A 20,888-nucleotide genomic window follows, 5' to 3' on the forward strand; every position below is an offset into this window, starting at 1 on the left:
AAGGGGTACACGGGCCGGCGTAAACTATTCTCTGGTTTTTAAAAGGGGGGAGCAGGGATGCCGAAGTAATGGGTTCGATTCAGTGACTTCCGCCATATGTGGGTTGATTTTGTTGTTGGTTCTCGTCCTTGCTTCCAGAGGTTTTCCTCCGGGTACTCTGATGACCAACCAACAGTTCTGCTTCAAAATTCCCCTTCGATTTTGCGTGTCTCCATTCAATGCTCTGAACTAAATACATTCACACTTAAATAAAATGATTGATTCAAATCATAACAAAACCACTGACTTGAAAGCTTCTGCTTTAATATCAAATCTTTACATCTGTATAATCGTATATGCAGAAAAGTGTCAGAATCGGTCTGCGAATCTTAAAGTAATACATGCAATTACTTTTAGTACACCTTTTAACTTATTATACGTGAAACGCTTCACATGCAATTACTTTAGCACACTTTTTAACCTGCGTGAAACGTTTTCACCTGACTGAAATATAACTTATTCCGTCGAACTTCTTACGTCCTCGTACCCTGTTTTTGTTGGGGACTCCAACCTGGGTTTGCTTAGAACTCTAGTTTCATCCAGCGTGAATATGATCTGCGCTTTCTGATAGTAGGGAATCAAGTTAAGCAACGACGACGGCAACGACAACGAAAACGTCAGTTGAAAATATAAATTTACGCTATTTCAGTTCAGCCGCGATTTTTAAAACTCGTACAACTTGAAAAATGTGACCGAACTGTCCAGCAACTAACAGAAATGGTAGCACGGCGTTAAACTTAAGGAAAGAGAATTAAAAATTAACCGTCATGTGTTCACGTTCTTCACAAAACCTTGCCGTTTCACGTTGTTTCGCAAAGAAATGTACCGCGACTTATAACGCACATGCAGAGTGACTGCTTTCAGTTTTCGTTGGATTTATGGCGTTCTCGTTGTCGTGGCCGTCGTCGTTGCTTAAGGCGGCTGGAACTGGTTTCCATCACTTTGCAGTAATAATTGTATCAAAAACATGCCTTAACATTGGTGAGCAAGTTACGCTCATTTTCTCGACATAAATAGCCTATCATAGCAACAGTATAACCTGTTTAAAACGCCTTTAATGTTACTTTTAAGTGGTTATAACAAAAAAAAAAAAAAGACGAGCTTGGCGACCTCATTTTTTATTACGGTAATACAATCTTAAACGTGGCGAACTTTGACTTGAAAAAAAAAAGTTAACATACAACTTTTATCAAAACGATAGTAAGGAAGTTTTGGCCGAAAATCTTCGGCCTTCGTCGGTTTTAAAACGACAAATAAGCTAACGCTTGTCTAACGATTCACAGTTTGCGCGTTCTACACTGACGACGCGTAACGAACGATCACCGCCCGGAATAACAAATTTTGTGAGTGACTTATAAATTTCCGGAATGTCAATATGTTCATTGCCCGCATTTCAGTCTCTCTGAGAATGCCAGGCCTCAAGGAAAGTCTCTTGTGGTCAGAGCCCGACAAGTTTAAGATTTTGTATTATGTCCATTCCTGACTGCAATTTTAGTATTTTTCATGTAATCAGCATGTTTAGATACAATTTTAAAAAAGTTTTGACAAAATTTATCAGAGGGGTTTAGAGCCACCTTAAATTTTTAGAAATTTTAAGGTGGTGCCAGCCACCTTAAGTTAGTTCCCAAGAAGCGTGACAAACACAACGCATTGTTATACCTTCTAACTCAAACACGTTTTCCGATTCGAGGAGAACGTGTCACGTGCCATGGGTCAAAACTCACTAACTCCCTAGGGAAACAACAACTTGAACTTTCGACTCGCACGTGATCAGGTCGTGCACCTTGAAACCGCGACAAAAATAAAGTCGTAAGGTGATCCCGGATATAATTTGTTCTATTTTTGAGTTGGGAGGTACAGCAAAACACTTAATGACTGGCCTCACGAGAAACAGTAAGTTTTGTTTTCCCTCGACCCTCAGTATTCGCCTCGGGGAACATTGAGGGTTGAGGGGAAACAAAACTCACTGTTTCCCTTGGAGCCAGTCATTAGGTGCTTAGAGGCTACTGGGTAGACTTGCCATAAGTGGACTTCGTAATGAGCCAAAAGTGAGCAAGGAGCGACTGAATCGAAGGACGAGTATCGAAATAGCAAGGCTGACTGGACTCCAAGGAAACAGACGTTGAGAAAGTCTAGCCACTGGGGTGACCTGACCTTTACTTTCCACTGTCATTAGAAAAAAGAACAACTACAAACGTCGACTGGCCTGCTGCCGCTGGAAGGACTTACACTAGATTTGCACCTTGTGCCATTTTTTTGAAGATGCCGTTCAGTTGCAGCAAGTTTGCAGGTGAATCGAGCTCCGCGATGACGCCATTATCGAGAACCAGAACCCTGTAAAACCAACAAATATGAAATAAATTATTTGAACTGTACTCAAGAAAATTATGGTGAATAACTACCGTTATACGAAAAAATAAAGTGGATTTTGAGACTATATTACGAATCTAAAACGGCTACTACTTGCAAGGAAATACATGTCGTATTGGACTCAGACGTTTCGCAGACCCTGGACGTAACGCCGGCCGCATCACCAAGGAAGCCTTGACTCTTAAATGCCATATAATGCCATAACTTGGAAAAAATTGGGTACATTTCTATCATATTTTGAAGTTAAAATTGACAAGTTAAGATTTCCTTGTTGAAAGCATACAAAATGACCTTCTCCCCAAACATTTCCACTTTGTTTCGACCTTTTTTAAAAAAATAATTCTGCTAACACTACGTCCTTCAGAAAGCCTTAATTCCTCCGCTAGTAATGATATCACAGTTTCTCAAAACATTAATAATGCTTGGAGAAGCTCAAAGCAAAAGTTCACCACATTTTTTGACAATTAAGATCACATTTAATTTCCAAACCTCCTTCACTGAGGTGATTTCATTTGTTTTCTTTTCATGAATTATTAAACGTTAAGAGTTAACAAGCTTATGGGTTACCAGGCCAGGGCCTGCAACACGCATAACACCGGGCGTCCGTGCTTCTAATAACTGGAAGCAACAGAAAAACGAACGAGTGACATTTCTCCTCACATAGTGATAACTCGTTCATTGCGCATGCCCCCATTCACAAGTTAAAAAAATCCCCTTTTAGTCTCATTACGTTCCTTTTCTCACCTATCATAATCCATGATGGTATTGAGCCTGTGAGCGATGGTGAACACTGTGCGGTCGGCGAACTCACGCCGAATCGTCTGTTGAATGAATTCATCAGTTTCCAGGTCCACCGCGGCCGTGGCTTCATCGAGAACCAGGACTTTACTTTTACGGAGCAGCGCACGCGCTAAACACACTAACTGCCGCTGCCCAACACTGTGTCAAAATAAGTCAATAAAACATGTCTTTAAAGGGATTATATCACACCAGGCGCATGCGCGTGTTGATGAGAAGCACTTTGAAATCGTTGGCCCAACTTTTTCAAATACCGCCGGAGAGTTCAGGAAGTTGTTTTCATCTGTTTGAATCGCGTTCATCTTCGGAAAGTTAGCTGAATTTTTCATTTACAAATGTTCTTAAGTAATTACAGAAGCTGTTTGTTGCAATATTTTTGAAAGCACTTGCAATGGCGGAAAAGCAAAAATGCCGCGACGAGTTGTATGCAAATTAGTTTCAACCGGTCTCTACTGCGCATGTCCCCCAGTTGACATAGTCCTTAGAAAGCTGAGAAATTTCTGAGAACACAAAAAAGATTTCTTATTAAACCGAGACTTTTATTCAACTTTCCATTTACGTCCAGTTCTTAGTAATGAGCACTTGTCAAGTGATATCTGTGAATTGTAGCCTATCATCGTATGAAGATGTTAAGTGCAAAACAAAAATGAAAGGCTGAAGAATGTTTCACCTTAAATTCTCTCCTCCCTCCGCCACTTCATGCTGGAGGCCGTCATTCAGCCCAGAAACAAAGTTCTTCAAATGACTCACTTCGAGTGTTTTCCACAATTCTTCGTCGGTGTGTTTATCAAACGGGTCCAGGTTTAAGCGGAGAGTTCCAGAGAACAACACGGGATCCTGTTAGGATTAAATCACAACACTCGGCGATCACGAAATGTTACACATGAAGAGCTCACGAGAACAAATCTAAAGCGGAATGTATGGGTAAGGACGTTTCCTCATAAAAACTATAGTGGATTCTGAAAGAAGAACCAAGCAAATCATGAAAAACAAGGAAGGGAAGGAGCTGAGACAGTATAGGGGATTGTAACCCCACCCCCACCCCCTAAAAACAAAGGAAACAACTGGCGTTGTTTGACAATCTCCATCTTCAGTTTTGCTATTTTAATTGATTTTTTTTTAATTTTTACTTTATTGTTGTTGTTGTTGTTGTTTATTTTCTCAGGGGTTGTGTTCCACGATCCTTTGCCCCTTACTCTTGGGATTCATGCCAATCCAGAATCGCCTTTGATAAGCGCTGGTTTTGCCTCTGGAAAGCCACGGGCGTCTGCAAGTCCCGCGGGACCTCACTCGAGTCCATAAGTAGTTTTATCCTGGTGGAAACTACAAAAACGTTCAAGCTTCATGGATAAATTCGTCGTTTAATTCTATTTTGATCTGCGTTTCCGAGAGGAATGTATGGCACCTACTTGTATAATTCCGAAATCTTGTTAACTGTGACAAGGGGTTACCTGTGGAATGATAGTGAGTCGTGATCGCAGATCTTGGAGACCAATTGCAGCGATATCAACACCATCAATCATGATCCTTCCACCAGCTCTCTCAAGAATACGAAACAAAGCTAAAGCCAGGGACGATTTGCCAGCTCCTGTACGGCCAACGATGCCGATCTGTTGAATAACACAGATTAATACAGTAACTCTCAGCGAACGTGACAAAGTATCAACACGCAAAAGTCGACCTGATTCTATTTCATAAGTTGGTAGAAGAGCTCTTACACATTAAGATGAAAGCTACTGAGCTGCACCTTATAGTAGTGCTGTTTACCTACACTGTGGTTCAAAGTCGGTTCAGAATTGAACTTTTGAACTATAGACGATGTTAGCTGGCACACCATAACGCTACCATTGTATTTGAACACTAAAAGTAAGTCTGTGGACGTAATCTTTGTAAAATGTCACCACTCAAATGAAAGCTGATGACGATTTGCTTTCCTGTTGTGATGCTCGTTCTCGAGAATTGCTAAAAAGGTTGACCCTATTCAAAGATAATAGTAATGCAATAAGGTTGGATACAAATGGCATTTAAACGCAACGAAACTTTTCTGGAATAATAGGAGAAAAAGCAAGACAAAGGCTGGGCAAACTTTTTTTTCTCTCGAACAGAAATTGAAAAAGATAATTAAGTTTGCTTTTTTTTCTTTTGTTTTTGAACCTCGTATTGCATTAAAAAAGAGACTCAATGAATGCAACTTCTTGGTCTTCTTTGCTTGTTCAGAGAAAGTACGTTGTTAAGAAATTAAGTGACCCCCCCCCCCCCCACCCCCACATTATGTACGAGGACAGAAGTATACCTTCTCTCCTGGCTTGACATCACAGGTTATCTGTCTGAGTACAAGAGGTAATCCTTCTCTATATTTCAGATCAAACTCTTCTATGACAATGCTTCCTCCATCAGGCCAGTTGTCTGGGGGTCGATTATCAGGTTTTATCCATTCGGCCTGTACAAACGAGTAAAGAGAAGCGTTTATCTCTTCTATACGAGTTCGCACAATCTTTAATTAACAAATGTGCACATGTATAACACCCGTTATTCTAACAAGGTGGCTTATGAGATCAGCATTCCTCCACAACTTCTATAACAAACTCTCTACTCCGCCATAGATGAGATGCTATTCCATTGCAACTGGCAATACCTCAAAGGGACACTGTCACAGAGGGTAGGCTGTATTTTGGTAAAAACTACGCAAATATTTGACAACAAAACCTTCTCCAATACAAAATTGCTCTTACAGCACCGTGAGAAATATATTACGTGATTTCATTAAGAAAGAATAAACTAATTTTTTTTAGCAATTTCTTCAAAATACGCAGGGAGAACTTGAAAAAAATGGCCAATTTCTTCAAGCTGCAATCCTTTTCCATCCTAGCCATCCGCAGCCAAGGATAATTTTTATTAGTCTCTATGCACAAGCAGGGTTATTGTCAACAAAACTGAACCATTATTCAAAATGACGCTAAAAATAGGTGACACTGCCCCTTTAAACAAGACGTTCCGTTGTGAAAGGGCAAGCCCCTCTTTTCTTTCACACCTTTGTGGACGTGAACTACAAATTTACACGCCGTTCAGTCGTGGCAAGTTGTTGACTCAAGCGACCTCTCAGAAAAATATGCCTCAAAATGTCATATCATCATGGTAATATAAGACCTCGGTTTCTAATTCGGTTAACAGGATTTATTCCGAAAACTAAGCCAATTTTATCAACAATAGTCGTAGAAAAAGACGCATGTGGCATGCTGTTGGTTGTTCACGCTCTGATAGTTTATTGACAACTGACGATGACAATGGCCAGGCCTGGCCCCTTTAATGTATATTTAGGTATAGGTATTAAGAGCGACTCTCTATGGGGACCGAGTGAGATTGAAAAAATGTGGCACAAGGTTGGAAAAATGGACCCCTTGATATTTCGTCCAGAGATAACCTATGGTATGCTAAGAATCGTGATATAAGTTTTAGGTTCTAGAGTTTTTACATTTTTGAGAAAATTACGAAAAACCGTCGACAACCGGTGAAGCCGAAAAATCACAGGAATGAGGTCAAATTTCATGATCAGATAATCGAACTCGCGTGAAGGCGCATAGCAAATTATGGTTTTTCTTAGTTTATAATGTTAATCAGGAGGTATTGCTAAGCTGCTTTGATGATAGTTTAGACTTACAATTGTAATTCCGAATTTCTGGAGAGCAAGCGAAGAGAACCGAAATTTGTAGACTTTGAAAATCAAAAATTCCATACCATTTTCAAACATCTCAAAACATACTCGGTATTATGTAGAATTCTTTCAAAATTCAATTCTAGCAAGTAAAAGAGCTGTTTGTGAACGTGATATAATTTTTTTCTTGGCAAAAGTTATTTGTGAGGCGAGCGGCCCCATGCAAGTTGACCCAATTTGACCTTTCGAAGAGATCTTGTTTAACCAGGAAATGTAAACAATTCTACTATCCTTAGCTCGCTTTCTGAGCAAACCATTGTAAAACCCTGCCATTTCCCATTAAAACTACCCAGTTAACCTGAGATAATACTTCGGTTACAGCTTACCTTCCAAATGGGTGTTTGAAGGCAAATAATTTTGATGTTCTTCGCTAATTTTCCCGTGTCTTGCTGCCGTGTTTAGCCACCGGCCTTTTCATCACTACGGCATTTTCTAAGCGTCACCTTTCTCTGGGTTGTGTAATATTTTTGCAGGACCTGGATTCATGTCTTGCATATAAGGCATCCTCTGGTTATCTACTGAGTTTTGTATTGAATATTTCTAATGAAAAGAGGCAAGAAAGTGAAGGAACTAATTGAACTGAAAAACAGAGGCAGATCGATGTCACGCAATCTTTACATCCAAGTGATCACGTGCCGCAAATACATCCGCGTGGATATTTTTGTCTTGCTCTTGCTCATTTCTTCATTTTCTTCCTTACTAGCATACAATGTTTTCCTTTTGATTTTCGTAACTTTTTTATTTGTAACCACAAGCCTATTTCGAAGGAGAGTTCTTTGTATGCAATACTTTGAGTCGGTGTATATACACGCAACACATTTACTTTTCCCATTTATTTCTAGTGACTGTGCAACAAACTAGAAATCCTATCTAGTTTTAGCTCCAAAAGTCAAATGCCTGGGAGGGTCCATAGCTAATGATTTCCTAAAGCAGAAGAAAGGGAATAGTAATATATATCTGAAAAAGGGCTAGTTACTGGCCGCAAAGCGAGTTTTTGTAATTTGTATTAATTGTACTTACCAATTTGCCTATGGCAGGTGTACACGCCAATGGGTCCCCTTCGTGGCGCATCTAACTTTTTAGGAGTTATATGTTCAACAAGATACCTTTTGATGCAGAAGTAGACGCACGCTTTTATATGATTCTCCAAAAATATCCCTTTGGAAACTGAAAATAATTTGCTTTCGGGTTCGCACAAGACAAAGAGCACGTAAAACTGTTTTGAGAGTTGCCATCGGGAGAGATCTTTTTTTAAAGTTTAAAGCCGATAATTACCGAACACAAATAGATCTGTGGCAAACGGTTTGTTTACCTCTAAAAATTATAAAATTCTCACGGCGTTCGAGCTGTGATCTTCGATCGCTCGCCCGATAAGCGAAGCTAGCACGTTCGAGGCTCCTAACTTTTTTTAAATTCGGCAAACCTTACTAAGCGGACAAACTCCACTGGATTAAAATCTTTACAACTTTACAAAGATATGTACAGGAAAATGAGTTTAGGTCTTTTTAAGTGTATTGTATAACCTTGAGCGCTCACTTTGTCAAAAAAAAAAAAATTGAAATCATACATTATTTACAATTCGGCATTCCGAGTAATTAGGACGCATGTGTTTACCTCTACCGAAATTGAGTCATTTGCTCTGCGTCATCGGTTGAAAAATTGGAAGATGGAGAGTAATTGCTCGTTTCAGCGCCTAGTTGGTAGCCAAAGTGGTCAAAAGCAAATGACTCAATTTCGGCAGAAGTAAACACATGCGTCCTAATTACTGTTGCCGAATCGTAAATAATGTTTGATTTCAAAGGAATTTTTTTTTTTTTGACAAAGTGAGCGCTCAAGGTTATACAATGCACTTTAAAAGACCTAAACTCATTTTCCTGCACATATCTTTGTAAGTTGAAAAGATTTTAATCTAGTGGAGTTTGTCCGCGTAATACGGTTTTCCGAATTTAAGAAAAAGTTAGGAGCCTCGCACGTGCTACGTAGCTTTGCTTATCGGGCGAACGATCAATCAGTGAGAATTCTATATTTAGAACCTTTTTAGAGGTAAACAAACCGTTTGCCACAGATCTCTCTCGATGGCAACTCTCAAAACAGTTTTACGTGCTCTTTACTCGTGCAAAAAGAAACATGTCTTGTACTGTGCGAACCCAAAAGCAAATCATTTTCAGTTTCCAAAGGGATAGTTTTCGAGAATCATATAAAAGCGTGCGTCTACTTCTGAATCAAAAGGCACCTTTACAGGGCTGTCAACCTCAAACGTCTTCAAATATGGAGAATATGACTTCCCCGGACAGCAATAACAAAGAGCCTTACAGAGGCGTCCCATCCAGGCCAAAGTCACGGGTTCAGTGAGCAGTGGGGGGGGGAGGACATTAAACACTAACAAGATGCCCCTCTAATGGCATTACACGGAATGCTTAATGTAGCCCCAATTATTCCCCATTGTATGTTTCGCAGATATTTAAAAAATATCCTCCCTTGGCCATTGAAATAATTGTCTGAATGGTTTTATTCAGATATATTGCGTGATACTTATCGTTGTGTTACTAGGAATCATACCAGAAATAACTATGCAATAACGTCATGACCCCGCTGAACTGGTCTGGCCTCCTCTAGCTCTAATCCTTCGCGTTGATCATTCGATCTGTTTTTTAAAGCGGATTTTCTTTGCTGTGAACTCTCCCAATTTCCGCCGTTTCAACTGTCGAGTACTACCTAGAAGTTATTATTTCGATTTAATGCTTGAAAAAGGTTGGTTTTCTCTCTGAAAACGGCAGATCCGGAGTCTTAAATTCAGACATGTGGCCGCCATTGAACGAAAACAACTTTTCCAAATGATGATTTGCTTTGACGTCACACAAGTAGAGATGAGTGGGTCCCCTCCCTCGTGATATACGCGCAGATAATGGAGTTTGATTGGGCCGCTTTTGTTCAAGACAATCAAAACAATAGATCCCTTCTGGGAGAGGGAAGAATTTAATCTAGTTTTAATGAATAAATCAAATGATGATTTGACGTCACACAGAAGTGATGAGTGGGTCCCCTCTCTCGTGATATGTGCCTGAAAAATAGATTTTGATTGGGCCGCTTCTGTTGAAGACAATCAGAACAATATATCCTTACTAGGGGAGGACAGAGTTTAATGCATAAATTAATGTGCACATTTATGACACCGATGAAGAAAAAGATACCCGACCGAAACCTAGACACGTCATGCCTTGCGGGCATTCCGTGTAACAGAAACAACGCTAAACATTTTACATATTCTTGTCAGCAAATTCGAGTCTACGACAAATAGAAAACTTTGTCAATTATCCGGGAGATTACAGACATAAATCTGGAGACCAGAAGATACGGCTCAAAATCTGGAGATTACAGACATAAATCTGGAGATCGGGAGATAGGGTTCAAAATCTGGAGACTCCCGGATTATCCCGGAGAGTTGACAGCCCTGCCTTTTTGAAATAAATGTGATGCGGTATATTTCCAGCCTGGTGAATGAATGAGAATGATGAATTATTCTAGAAAGTGACACAGGCATACTCGGAAATAAAAAATCCGAGTGCTCCTATCAGGAGTCGAACCTAAGACCTTCCGATTAGTAGTTCGGATGCTGCACCACTGAGCTACAGGAGACTCGTGGGAGCTAAGGCCATTAAACTAGGTTCATGGGACAAACATCCTGCATACTGCTAGGATTTGAATGTCGAACGTGTCGTATATGAAATAAATGTGATGGTATATTTCCAGCCTGGTGAATGAATGAGAATGATAAATTATTCTAGAAAGTGACGCAGGCATACTCGGAAAAAAGAAATCCGAGGAGCACTCGGATTTCTTTTTTGCGAGTGTGCCTGTGTCACTTTCTAGAACAATTCATCATTCTCAAAACGTATCTTGTCGAACATAATCCTAAAAAGTTAGATACGCCACGAAGGGGACCTATTTGCGTATTCACCTGCCATGGGCAAATCGGTAAATACAATTAATACAAATTACAAAAACTCGCTTTGCGGCCAGTAACTAGCCCTTTTTCAGATATATATTACTATTCCCTTTCTTCTGCTTTAGGAAATCATTAGCAATGGACCCTCCCAGGCATTTGACTTTTGGAGCTAAAACTAGATAGGATTTCTAGTTTGTTGCACAGTCACTAGAAATAAATGGGAAAAGTAAATGTGTTGCGTGTATATACACCGACTCAAAGTATTGCATACAAAGAACTCTCCTTCGAAATAGGCTTGTGCTTACAAATAAAAAAGTTACAAAAAATCAAAAGGGAAACATTGTATGCTAGTAAGGAAGAAAATGAAGAAATGAGCAAGAGCAAGACAAAAATATCCACGCAGATGTATTTGCGGCACGTGATCACTTGGATGTAAAGATTGCGTGACATCGATCTGCCTCTGTTTTTCAGTTCAATTAGTTCCTTCACTTTCTTGCCTCTTTTCATTAGAAATATTCAATACAAAACTCAGTAGATACCCAGAAGATGCTTTATATGCAAGACATGGATCCAGGTCCTACAAAAATATTGGACAACCCAGAAAGAGGTGACGCTTAGAAAATGCCGTAGTGATGAAAAGGCCGGTGGCTAAGCACGGCAGCAAGACACGAGAAAATTAGCGAAGAACATCAAAATTATTTGCCTTCAAACACCCATTTGGAAGGTAAGCTGTAACCGAGGTATTATCTCAGGTTAACTGGGTAGTTTTAATGGGAAATGGCAGGGTTTTACAATGGTTTGCTCAGAAAGCGAGCTAAGGATAGTAGAATTGTTTACATTTCCTGGTTAAACAAGATCTCTTCGAAAGGTCAAATTGGGTCAACTTGCATGGGGCCGCTCGCCTCACAAATAACTTTTGCCAAGAAAAAAATTATATCACGTTCACAAACAGCTCTTTTACTTGCTAGAATTGAATTTTGAAAGAATTCTACATAATACCGAGTATGTTTTGAGATGTTTGAAAATGGTATGGAATTTTTGATTTTCAAAGTCTACAAATTTCGGTTCTCTTCGCTTGCTCCCCAGAAATTCGGAATTACAATTGTAAGTCTAAACTATCATCAAACCAGCTTAGCAATACCTCCTGATTAACATTATAAACTAAGAAAAACCATAATTTGCTATGCGCCTTCACGCGAGTTCGATTATCTGATCATGAAATTTAACCTCATTCCTGTGATTTTTCGGCTTCACCGGTTGTCGACGGTTTTTCGTAATTTTCTCAAAAATGCAAAAACTCTAGAACCTAAAACTTATATCACGATTCTTAGCATACAATAGGTTATCTCTGGACGAAATATCAAGGGGTCCATTTTTCCGACCTTGTGCCGCCCCTCACGCGGTGGTTAGGGAAAGTTGCTCTTAAGTAGTGTGACATTTCCTATGAAAGATTTGATTTTAAAAATTGAGTTGACAAGGTGAATAAGCCACCTTAAAGAGAGAAGAAACCTGATGTTTTGAGCGTAAGCTTTTCGTCAGAGCGTATCCCTGTTTGTCATTGCTTATCCTCTGCCCTCTACCATTTAGTTCTGCAAAATATGTATGAGTAGGAATTTTTGATGGATACACCTGATTAGCTGACCAGACCTGAACTGTCTCTATGCGGATGAACACTATCACGTCACTGCACGTCATAGGCCATTTCCCAGTTGATGTGAACCTCGTTATGAAAGTGAGGCAAAAGTCAGTGCATAGCTTTTTACATGAAAATTAATTTTGTTTGCATATGAATGAAAACTAATTTTCATAATAAAAACTTTGCACTTAGCCTCGCTTTCATATTGAGGTTCAAAGCAACTCGGAAATGGCCTATTAATTTTGTCCAGTAATTCGAAGTGAGCTACAAAGTCACGTATTAATTAATTCGAGCTCATACCTCGGTAGATGTTTCTGAATATTCCTTTACTCTCTCAACTGCAACGAGGTCAGTCTCTAGTTGACTTGTCATTCGCACTAACCAGTTCAGTGTTTCTGTAATCTAAGGACAATAGCCTATGTTAGAAGCATTCAAAAGTGTGTACCATCCGGAATTTCCGCGGACGGAAGGGACTAGGGAGGATGGTTAATGCGAGTACGTCACAGGTTGTATCTTCGAACAGTAAAAAAACCAATGCAACCACTCTGACGAATCACAACAACACAATCAACCAATCAGAACTCAAAGCAAGTAAACGCAAGCGGTCAAGCGCGGGAAAACACGTGCGAGCAAGACACGGTTGGTTTTGGTTTCGCTTTTGATTGGCTGAGAAAGTGTCGTGGGTTTGCTTAGCAATCACGGAACGCAGTAAAAGCCTTTGTTTTACTGTTATAGATGGCTGAATCACCGATATCACAGGATCAGTGAAGCATCTTCAAAGACGTCACAATCTTGGACGATGGTCGGAGCTTGGACTTGGCGGTAACTATAAAGACTCCAAATGAAATCACTGGCCCCACTCCTTTTCAGTTTGGAGAGACATTTTAATGAAGGAGCAAGACGCTTGGTAGCATGATAACAATCTCGCACCTTCCGCATTTCATCACAAACTTCGTAACTAGCTACCTTTTATCTGAAAAAAACTGACTTTACTGTCATACAAATAGGTATCCCGCTTCCATTGCTCGTCATTTCAAATAACTAGCAGATTGATCCTTATTATCGACATAATCATCATCATCGTCGTCGTCATCATCATCTTTATTTAATTACAGTATCACAATCATTTACAAAACATGGTCTTCCTGCGAGCCGTAGACTTTCTCAAAGTCGCTCGCTTGCTTCTCTTTGAATGGACCTGGCTCTCGCTCGCTCGAGCTCTGACGATCGCGCTTCGCGCTCTCAAAGCTCGACTTGTAAGCAAGTCTATGCGAGCCGTACTAACTACACGTACCTCAAGAATATAGAATATATAAATTACAATGTTTTCAAAATATACTCTAAACTTATAATTTATTGAAGTAGGATTTAAAAGTACTTAGGCTATCCTGAACTCTTCCTTCGACAGGGATGTTGTTCACAGGACAGATCGTCTATAGTAAAGGCTATTTACATTTAGCAATCTCCAAATTAGGTTTTGGAATATGTCAATTAATTGATGATTTCTCCGTCAAGTTATAGTATAGACATTTGACATTTTGAATGTGTAGCTAGAAATATTTCTTACCTCTAGTGAATAAGTTAATGACATTCCAACTAATCCGCTCATGATTTTATTTCTGCTTATAACAGCAAACAGTCCCGCAAACAGTATCAGACAATTGCCAATGAACTCAAGACGAATTGCCAGCCACCTGTCAGTTTGAAAAAGATGTTCACATTCGGGCCATCAGAACTACGCTAACAATTCAAAGTTTTTTGTTTATTTTCCCAATAAAACTGGACGTTTAAGTCCGGCATAAGAACTACAGATATGAGGCTGACATCAAGGTGTAAAAGGGTAGGTAGGTTGGAAATCTGTGATTGTGGTGTCTTTGTGTTTGGAACGTTTTAACGCTATCATAGGACTTCATGAGTGGAATCGCCTCGCTAAAATCGTTCGACATAAAGTTTGATTAAGGATAGGAAAGCATTGTCCAGTCTTTGTAAATAACAAGTGATTTTTTCCGCTCTTGTTTAGGATGTGAAAAGAGTATGAAACTTTTTCGGGCGAGGGTGGGAAAATTTTGAATAATGTGAGTATAGTACATAACGGCTTTGTTAGCACAACCAATCATTTTATGTCGTAGTCGGTAGCTCTCTTTGTTTCCTCTTAAACTCCCCACACCCCCACCCCCCTCCTCCCCTCTTCCCGGCCAGCTAGGGCAGAATCTACAACTACACCTGTATACAATGTAGATAAGGAGCTTTCTAAAGAAAAATGAGGTACTTAATAAAACCGAATATTCAGAATATACAACGCCTGGCAATTTTACTACGTTAAGGCCGGTTTACACATGCGATTTTTGATGCAATTTTTGTCGCGATTTCCACTGCGATTTTTGTCGCCGCCAAGTTGCAACTTCAAATCGCGCGTGTAAACCAGCTGCGATTTCAGTGCGACTCGGGCGCGATTTCAGCACGACATCGCTGCAATTTCTATGAAACATGGTAATTTTGAGCAGCGGTTTTGCGTTAGAGCATGCGCATTCGAAAAAATTTAACATGAAAAAGACCAAAAAAGAATAGAAAACTAAAACAACTTACCGGTTAAGGGCTCTTCTGGTTGACAGTTTTCATTGATACAGCGTGTAATTTCCTGTACGGCCGCCTTCCTTTTGTGGTTTAGTTTATACTCTTGTGATGTTGTTTTATAAAGGCATTCATATTTTGGCCACAGCTCAGTTAGGGTTTCTTCCTTTTTATAAGACCACTGATGGTTCCTTTTTTTAGGTGGTTTGAACCTTTAGTTTTCTTCCGAGGTCGCACTATGCATGGTCATGTTTGCTGGAACAAAATGGCGCGCAACAGATACCAAGCAACCTGTGGGGACCCGGCTGATACGTCATTTTTGACGCATTTGTCTGAAAAATCGCCGCCAAATTGCATCAAGTTTCGAGCATGTGCGAAACTCGCGGCGACAAAGCGCGATTAATCGCACTGAAATCGCAGCCGGTTTACACGCGCGATTTGAAGTTGCAACTTGGCGGCGACAAAAATCGCAGTGGAAATCGCGACAAAAATTGCATCAAAAATCGCATGTGTAAACCGGCCTTTACGCTTTTCACTGCCGTCAATCACTGCGGCGGACCTCTAAGAAAACATAACAGTTTGGCTCAACTGGGTCAAAAGTTCATGCTCATGCCCTGTGATTGGCGGATTTTGATCCAATTAGTCGGTTTCTGTATTTTTACGGTCCCAGTTGTCGCCGCAATGTAATTGTGATTGACACCAGTAACACACAAATCGGCAGTTGGGGTTGAATTTCAGAGCCCGTATGTTATTGAGGGGCGCAGTAAGAATAAGCGAGTGGCCCTAAGTTGTCAGAGAAAGTGATATTTCCTTACCTGTTAGAGGATATTGAAAGATAGTAAGCCACTTGATTCTCGTCAGTCCTAGAGTAATTGTCTCGGATGAAACGCTGCTGTTGAGAAAATGCACGGACTGTCGTGGCACCGTTGATCGTCTCCAAGAAATGACTGTAGATTGGTGAACGACTCACGGACTCGATTCTTTTCAGCTGGCGGGATGTCGCTACATAAACTCTCTGTGAAAACAAGTGGTACTCAATTCACTGAGACGAAACTAGTTTTGTGTTTGCCTTGTTGAAGTTGGGAGAAGGCGGTGAATGTAATGGTAAACTAAATCATGGCCGCCATTTGGTAATTATGAGGTAATTACCACGTCACATGACGTCACCGATTCCCTAAGTCTCATGCTAATAGCTTTTATACTTGCGAAGTTATGGAGGTGCCCCCCCCCCCCCCCTTCAATCAACAGGAATAAAAGCCATTTCGAATAACAGAAGAGTGTCTGTTCATACAGGCTGTTAACTAACAGATGTTTGATTCTAAAATCAGGATCGAAAGGCCAGACTGCACATGCGATTATCGTGTAATTTTTGTGATTGTCGCGCAAAAGTTGCAGTAAGCCACTGTAAATTGCGTGTGTAACTAGCGACATTTTAACGCCGCGATATCGCAAACTGGGAATTTCGAATACTTTTGGAACTTGACGCAAATTTGCAGGATTTCTCAGAAAACGACAGCGATATCGTGCTGAAGTCGTAGCTGGTTTATACACTTGCGATTTGAAAAACGCAGTCTTGGACAAGAACCTTTCAATGAAGTGTGACAAAAAATGCATAAAGAAACAAAACAAAAAAGCAAACAGGCCTTTAATAAAGCTTTCTTTGGGAAGAACAAAAGAAAAAATTATATGGATTTTAAAGACTGCCGCCATTAAAATGAAAACCCAACGAAACAAACAACAAATAAACAATGAATTCTTCTTCTTCTATCTCACCTGAATATAAAAATAGAGAAGTCCAAGAGGCGGTATTATTGACAGATACAGAGGAGTGGCGTAACTTATCGCTACGATCATGCCAATTACTTCTAGCAAGCACCAAAGGAAATCGGACACAGCGCGAGGTAAGGTGTCATCAATGACATCCATGTCTTTTGAAAACCTGTTGACAATTCTCCCCAGAGGTGTTGTATCAAAGAAGCTCATAGGTGCACGCATGATGTTGTTTAAGAGTGCATGATGCAACCTACAAGCCGCAAGGAGAAACAACATGTCACGTTCAAAGTACAATGCACTATTTCCATCATAGAGCGGTTTTCAATTAAGTGTCGAAAGTAATTGCGTTTTTGCTTTGGTTTTGCATGACTACGCTCTCTGATTGGTTGACAAAACTCGCGCCACTTCCTCAACCAATAAGATGTAAAACCAAACCCAATCGTACCTCGCTCGCACGTGTTTTTCCGCGCTTGGCGCCGGTTACATGCATTTCCTTTGAATTCTGATTGATTCATTGCGCCGTTTGCACTTGTTGTGATTGGCCAGGGTGATTACTCTGGTTTTGGTTTTACGACACTCGATTGAAAACCGCTCTAACTGTTATCCAACTCTACTAAGTACTGTTCGAATAACTTGCAAAACGAGAAAAAACTAGTTACAACCGGTTTGGTGGTTATTTGTAAAGTAAAAAAAAAAAACAGTTTGATTGGATGCGTGTGCTCATCCTGTTTAAATTATTTCTCATAGTTTTCTTCACTATTGTACTTAAATCAATAAATAATTAATCAATCAATCAATCAATCAATCAATCAAATAGTTACCTTCGTGAAGCGAGCATGGATCCTATAGTAACAGTACCAAACACCAAGCAGGTCGCAACTCCTTGACCAATTCCGATTCCACCATATATCCCAATGTAAAAGTCTCTTTCCTTATTTGTAGTGATATTTGCCGAGCTCCAGTAAGCTAGCCATATTCCTGAACCAACTCCGCATCCTTCCATCAAGAGTAAGAAGATGAATACAAGAACCGAGGCGCAAGGACCGACGGACTTCAAATAGGAGACGAATACTGAGAATTTGACCTAAAACAAAGTAGAAAAAATGCTATGACTACTTCCGCACCAGTTAATGAAAAGCTGAAACCTGTTTCTTGTGGTGATTTCAACTCGTCAGTGCAGCCTTCGTTTAAGCAAACTGTGAAAACGGATACAGAGCCCTCAAACTACCTTGTGTTTTATGCTAACCAATTCACTCCCAGTCGTGTTTGAGAGAGAAAAAAAAATTAAACAGATTTCCAGCAGCAAACGGCATTTTTCGTTCGCGACCCAAGAAAATTTCGGCCAAACCTTCTATAAAGTGAGTGTTTCTTTCAATTAAAGGCCACTTCTCCAAATTTGATTTAGTTAGTTTTCACAACCCCAAATTTCCAAGGGCCACCATACTGAGACCGACAGTCTCGCGACAGAAACCCTACACCGTTTTTTTTTGTTTTAGTTCAACGCTAAATTCGAATAAATATGTTTTAGGATCGATGCACATCGCTTAACACATAATGAAAGAGAATTCCAAAGATTAGGCGCTGAGAAAGAAAGGGGCGTAGTTCCCTAGGTCTTAAGATTGAAAGACGGTTCTACAAGTAAATGTTATTTTTAAAGCTATTTAAAGCTTTGTAAGTAATAAGGGTAATTTTGAAAGCAATATGCTGTTGTACAGGGGACCATGTATGTTTGGGTGATATGAGGCAGCATACTTCTACTTCATGGAAATGCGTCGTGCAGCAGAATTGAGGACAAAATGAAGCGTTTTAAGCAAGCGTTAAGGTAGTCCATTCAGTACCGAGTTACAGTAATCAGCGTTAAAACTAACGAGGACATTGACAGTAGTTTTCAATGGTTAAAAGTTTCCGGATTCGAAAAAAATCCCGAAGATAGTACAAGGAAGATTTGCAAATACTTGATCGAGAGACAAGGAGTCAACGAAAAGTACGCAAATATTTCTGGCACTGTTGGATGGATTAATAATATGGGGTCCTCTTGTTTGTAGCTTTTAAGGGTTATCTTAGCCAACGAAGTCTTCGGAAAAGATTTTGCAAGAGTACCCGAAGGTTTCCTTATTGACCTTACCCTTCCTGTTTCTGATCTCTCTACGTCAATCATCTTTCCTGTTTCATCATCTTCAATCAGCTTTTTAGGTTTCTCGTCCTCCTTTGTATCAGCGGAAGTGCTTGATTTTCGGGCATGTTTTTCAGTTGGACTCGTGACTTCACCTACAAACAACAGGGTAGTAAACTAGAGGAAAATGTGGGTGTTTAGCTGATAGTACTCTTACGACACTGGCCTAAATGCAAAGTTTGAATACGAGGTCCATTTATCGAAGATGTATTCGGCTAAGTAAGTACTGCTTATTACAAATTGATTTGTCATTAAAACAAGCTATTCTCCAGCACGAAGTAAAGAAAAAATCACTAGTCCTAAGCCTAAAAGCTTTTATAAGGCCTCTCGACCTTTTCTGGGTAGGGCCCTCGACCTTAGTTAAAGGCTAATTGTAACCTTATGGAATTCATGACGACGGCTTCATTTCCTGGAAAAGTGGGATGTAAATTGGGAACCTTTACTCTCTGTGGCTTAACATTTTTTTAAAAGGTGAATCATTGTATGATGCAATTCCAGGAATTTGATTGGCCATGGTATGTGAGCCAGATACCATGGCCAAGAAATAGCGACCATTAAATTGTCTTCTGATCTGGTTGTTCTTGCAAATCGAAATCAGCAAAATCTAGAAATATTTCCTGATTGTTATTCCACTCACGCTTGTTGGACATGTAACATATCAAACACGAGAAAGCGTGTATCATCAGATATCCAACACTGAGAGGTAGGTTGAAAAAACGAGGCACAGCAGAGTTTTTTTTTAAACGACTTTGAGGTGTTTGGATATCTGATGAAACAGACTTTCGAGTGTTTGATATGGCTTCTCAAATGATCAATAATTCTTGGAGAAATCCAAGGCTAAAGTTGGCAAAATTTTATGGTAATTAGGAGCACATATCCAAACCACGGTCACGGTAGTGATTCGGCTTGACGAATTATTAATGAGTTTGAGAAGAGATGATAGATATCTATCACCTCATATCCAACGCGCGCTCATGGAATAATTGTTGAATATATGTCACCTGATGAGTTTGCAGAATGGTTTTCTGATCCATAGGTTTGTAGGAACTCAGCAAAGGCGCCTGAATTTGCCAGCAGCTCTGCGTATGTTCCACACTGAAAAACAAAGGAAAGATGCACCATGGCGGCATCAAAGGCAGAAGTGGCTTACTCAAAACCTACATGGAAGAACAGCAATACAACAAAGTTTTCACATCACTCTAAACATCAATTTTTGTTAAACTGTAACCTAAAGTTCAAATTTTGCTGACGATTGCAAAAGCAAAAAGCACTTGGTGATGAACAAACCTCGGAAATTCTTCCATCTTTGATCACTATAATTTGATCCACTTGAGGCAGGAAGTGAACGCCATGTGTTACAAGCAAACGCGTCTACAGAGAAAGGAATGCAGTGTTAACACTCAATGCCGCTTAGTAATGAATTAAGCAAGATCGGTCGAGTGACAGCAGTCCTCAAATGCCGTTGGTGACGACTTAAGCCCCAAAGTAACCAAAAAGAATTTCTAATGAAATATTTGTGGTAATAAGGAGAGGCGATGCTATAAAACTCAAACGTACACGTAGTAACGCTATTTCCGAGTTGGTGTGAAGCTCATTATGAAAGCGAGGCTACGTACAAGGTCCCACGAGTCTCCTGTAGCTCAGTGGTAGAGCATCCGAACTAGTAATCGGAAGGTCTTAGGTTCGACTCCTGATATGAGCACTCGGATTTCCTTTTTCCGAGTATGCCTGTGCCACTTTGAATAATACATCATTCTCATTCAAAATTAGCTTTGTTTGCATATGAATGGAAACCAATTTTCACAATAAACACTTTGCACTTAGCCTCGCTTTCATAACCAGTTTCACAGCAATTCGGAGATGGCCTATT

At 40.0% G+C, this 20,888-nt stretch overlaps 1 protein-coding gene across 3 annotated transcripts in view; it reads right to left on the minus strand.

The window, feature by feature from the left end:
• Nucleotides 1-282: 282 nt before the first annotated feature.
• The window catches only part of LOC146468392 (multidrug resistance-associated protein 1-like), a 35,855-nt gene continuing 15,249 nt past the window's right edge, over nucleotides 283-20,888 (minus strand). For 2 of the 3 annotated variants that reach the window (XM_085124586.1, XM_085124585.1), the window contains exons 16-28: nucleotides 20,306-20,389; nucleotides 20,020-20,113; nucleotides 18,971-19,113; nucleotides 17,667-17,929; nucleotides 16,846-17,095; nucleotides 15,888-16,087; nucleotides 14,069-14,195; nucleotides 12,802-12,903; nucleotides 5,501-5,647; nucleotides 4,659-4,817; nucleotides 3,878-4,044; nucleotides 3,154-3,348; nucleotides 283-2,373 (exon numbers count right to left, since the gene is read on the minus strand). In XM_085124586.1, coding sequence (XP_084980712.1) covers nucleotides 2,265-2,373; nucleotides 3,154-3,348; nucleotides 3,878-4,044; nucleotides 4,659-4,817; nucleotides 5,501-5,647; nucleotides 12,802-12,903; nucleotides 14,069-14,195; nucleotides 15,888-16,087; nucleotides 16,846-17,095; nucleotides 17,667-17,929; nucleotides 18,971-19,113; nucleotides 20,020-20,113; nucleotides 20,306-20,389 — 2,040 coding nt within the window. In that variant the 3' untranslated portion in view covers nucleotides 283-2,264. The remainder of the gene's footprint in view (nucleotides 2,374-3,153; nucleotides 3,349-3,877; nucleotides 4,045-4,658; nucleotides 4,818-5,500; nucleotides 5,648-12,801; nucleotides 12,904-14,068; nucleotides 14,196-15,887; nucleotides 16,088-16,845; nucleotides 17,096-17,666; nucleotides 17,930-18,970; nucleotides 19,114-20,019; nucleotides 20,114-20,305; nucleotides 20,390-20,888) is intronic. The other variant, XR_014867501.1, reaches the window with a different exon arrangement.

The sequence above is a fragment of the Pavona decussata genome, unplaced genomic scaffold (genome assembly GCF_977016875.1).
Source record: "Pavona decussata unplaced genomic scaffold, jaPavDecu1.1 SCAFFOLD_131, whole genome shotgun sequence".
Classification (NCBI taxonomy): Eukaryota; Metazoa; Cnidaria; class Anthozoa; order Scleractinia; family Agariciidae; genus Pavona; species Pavona decussata.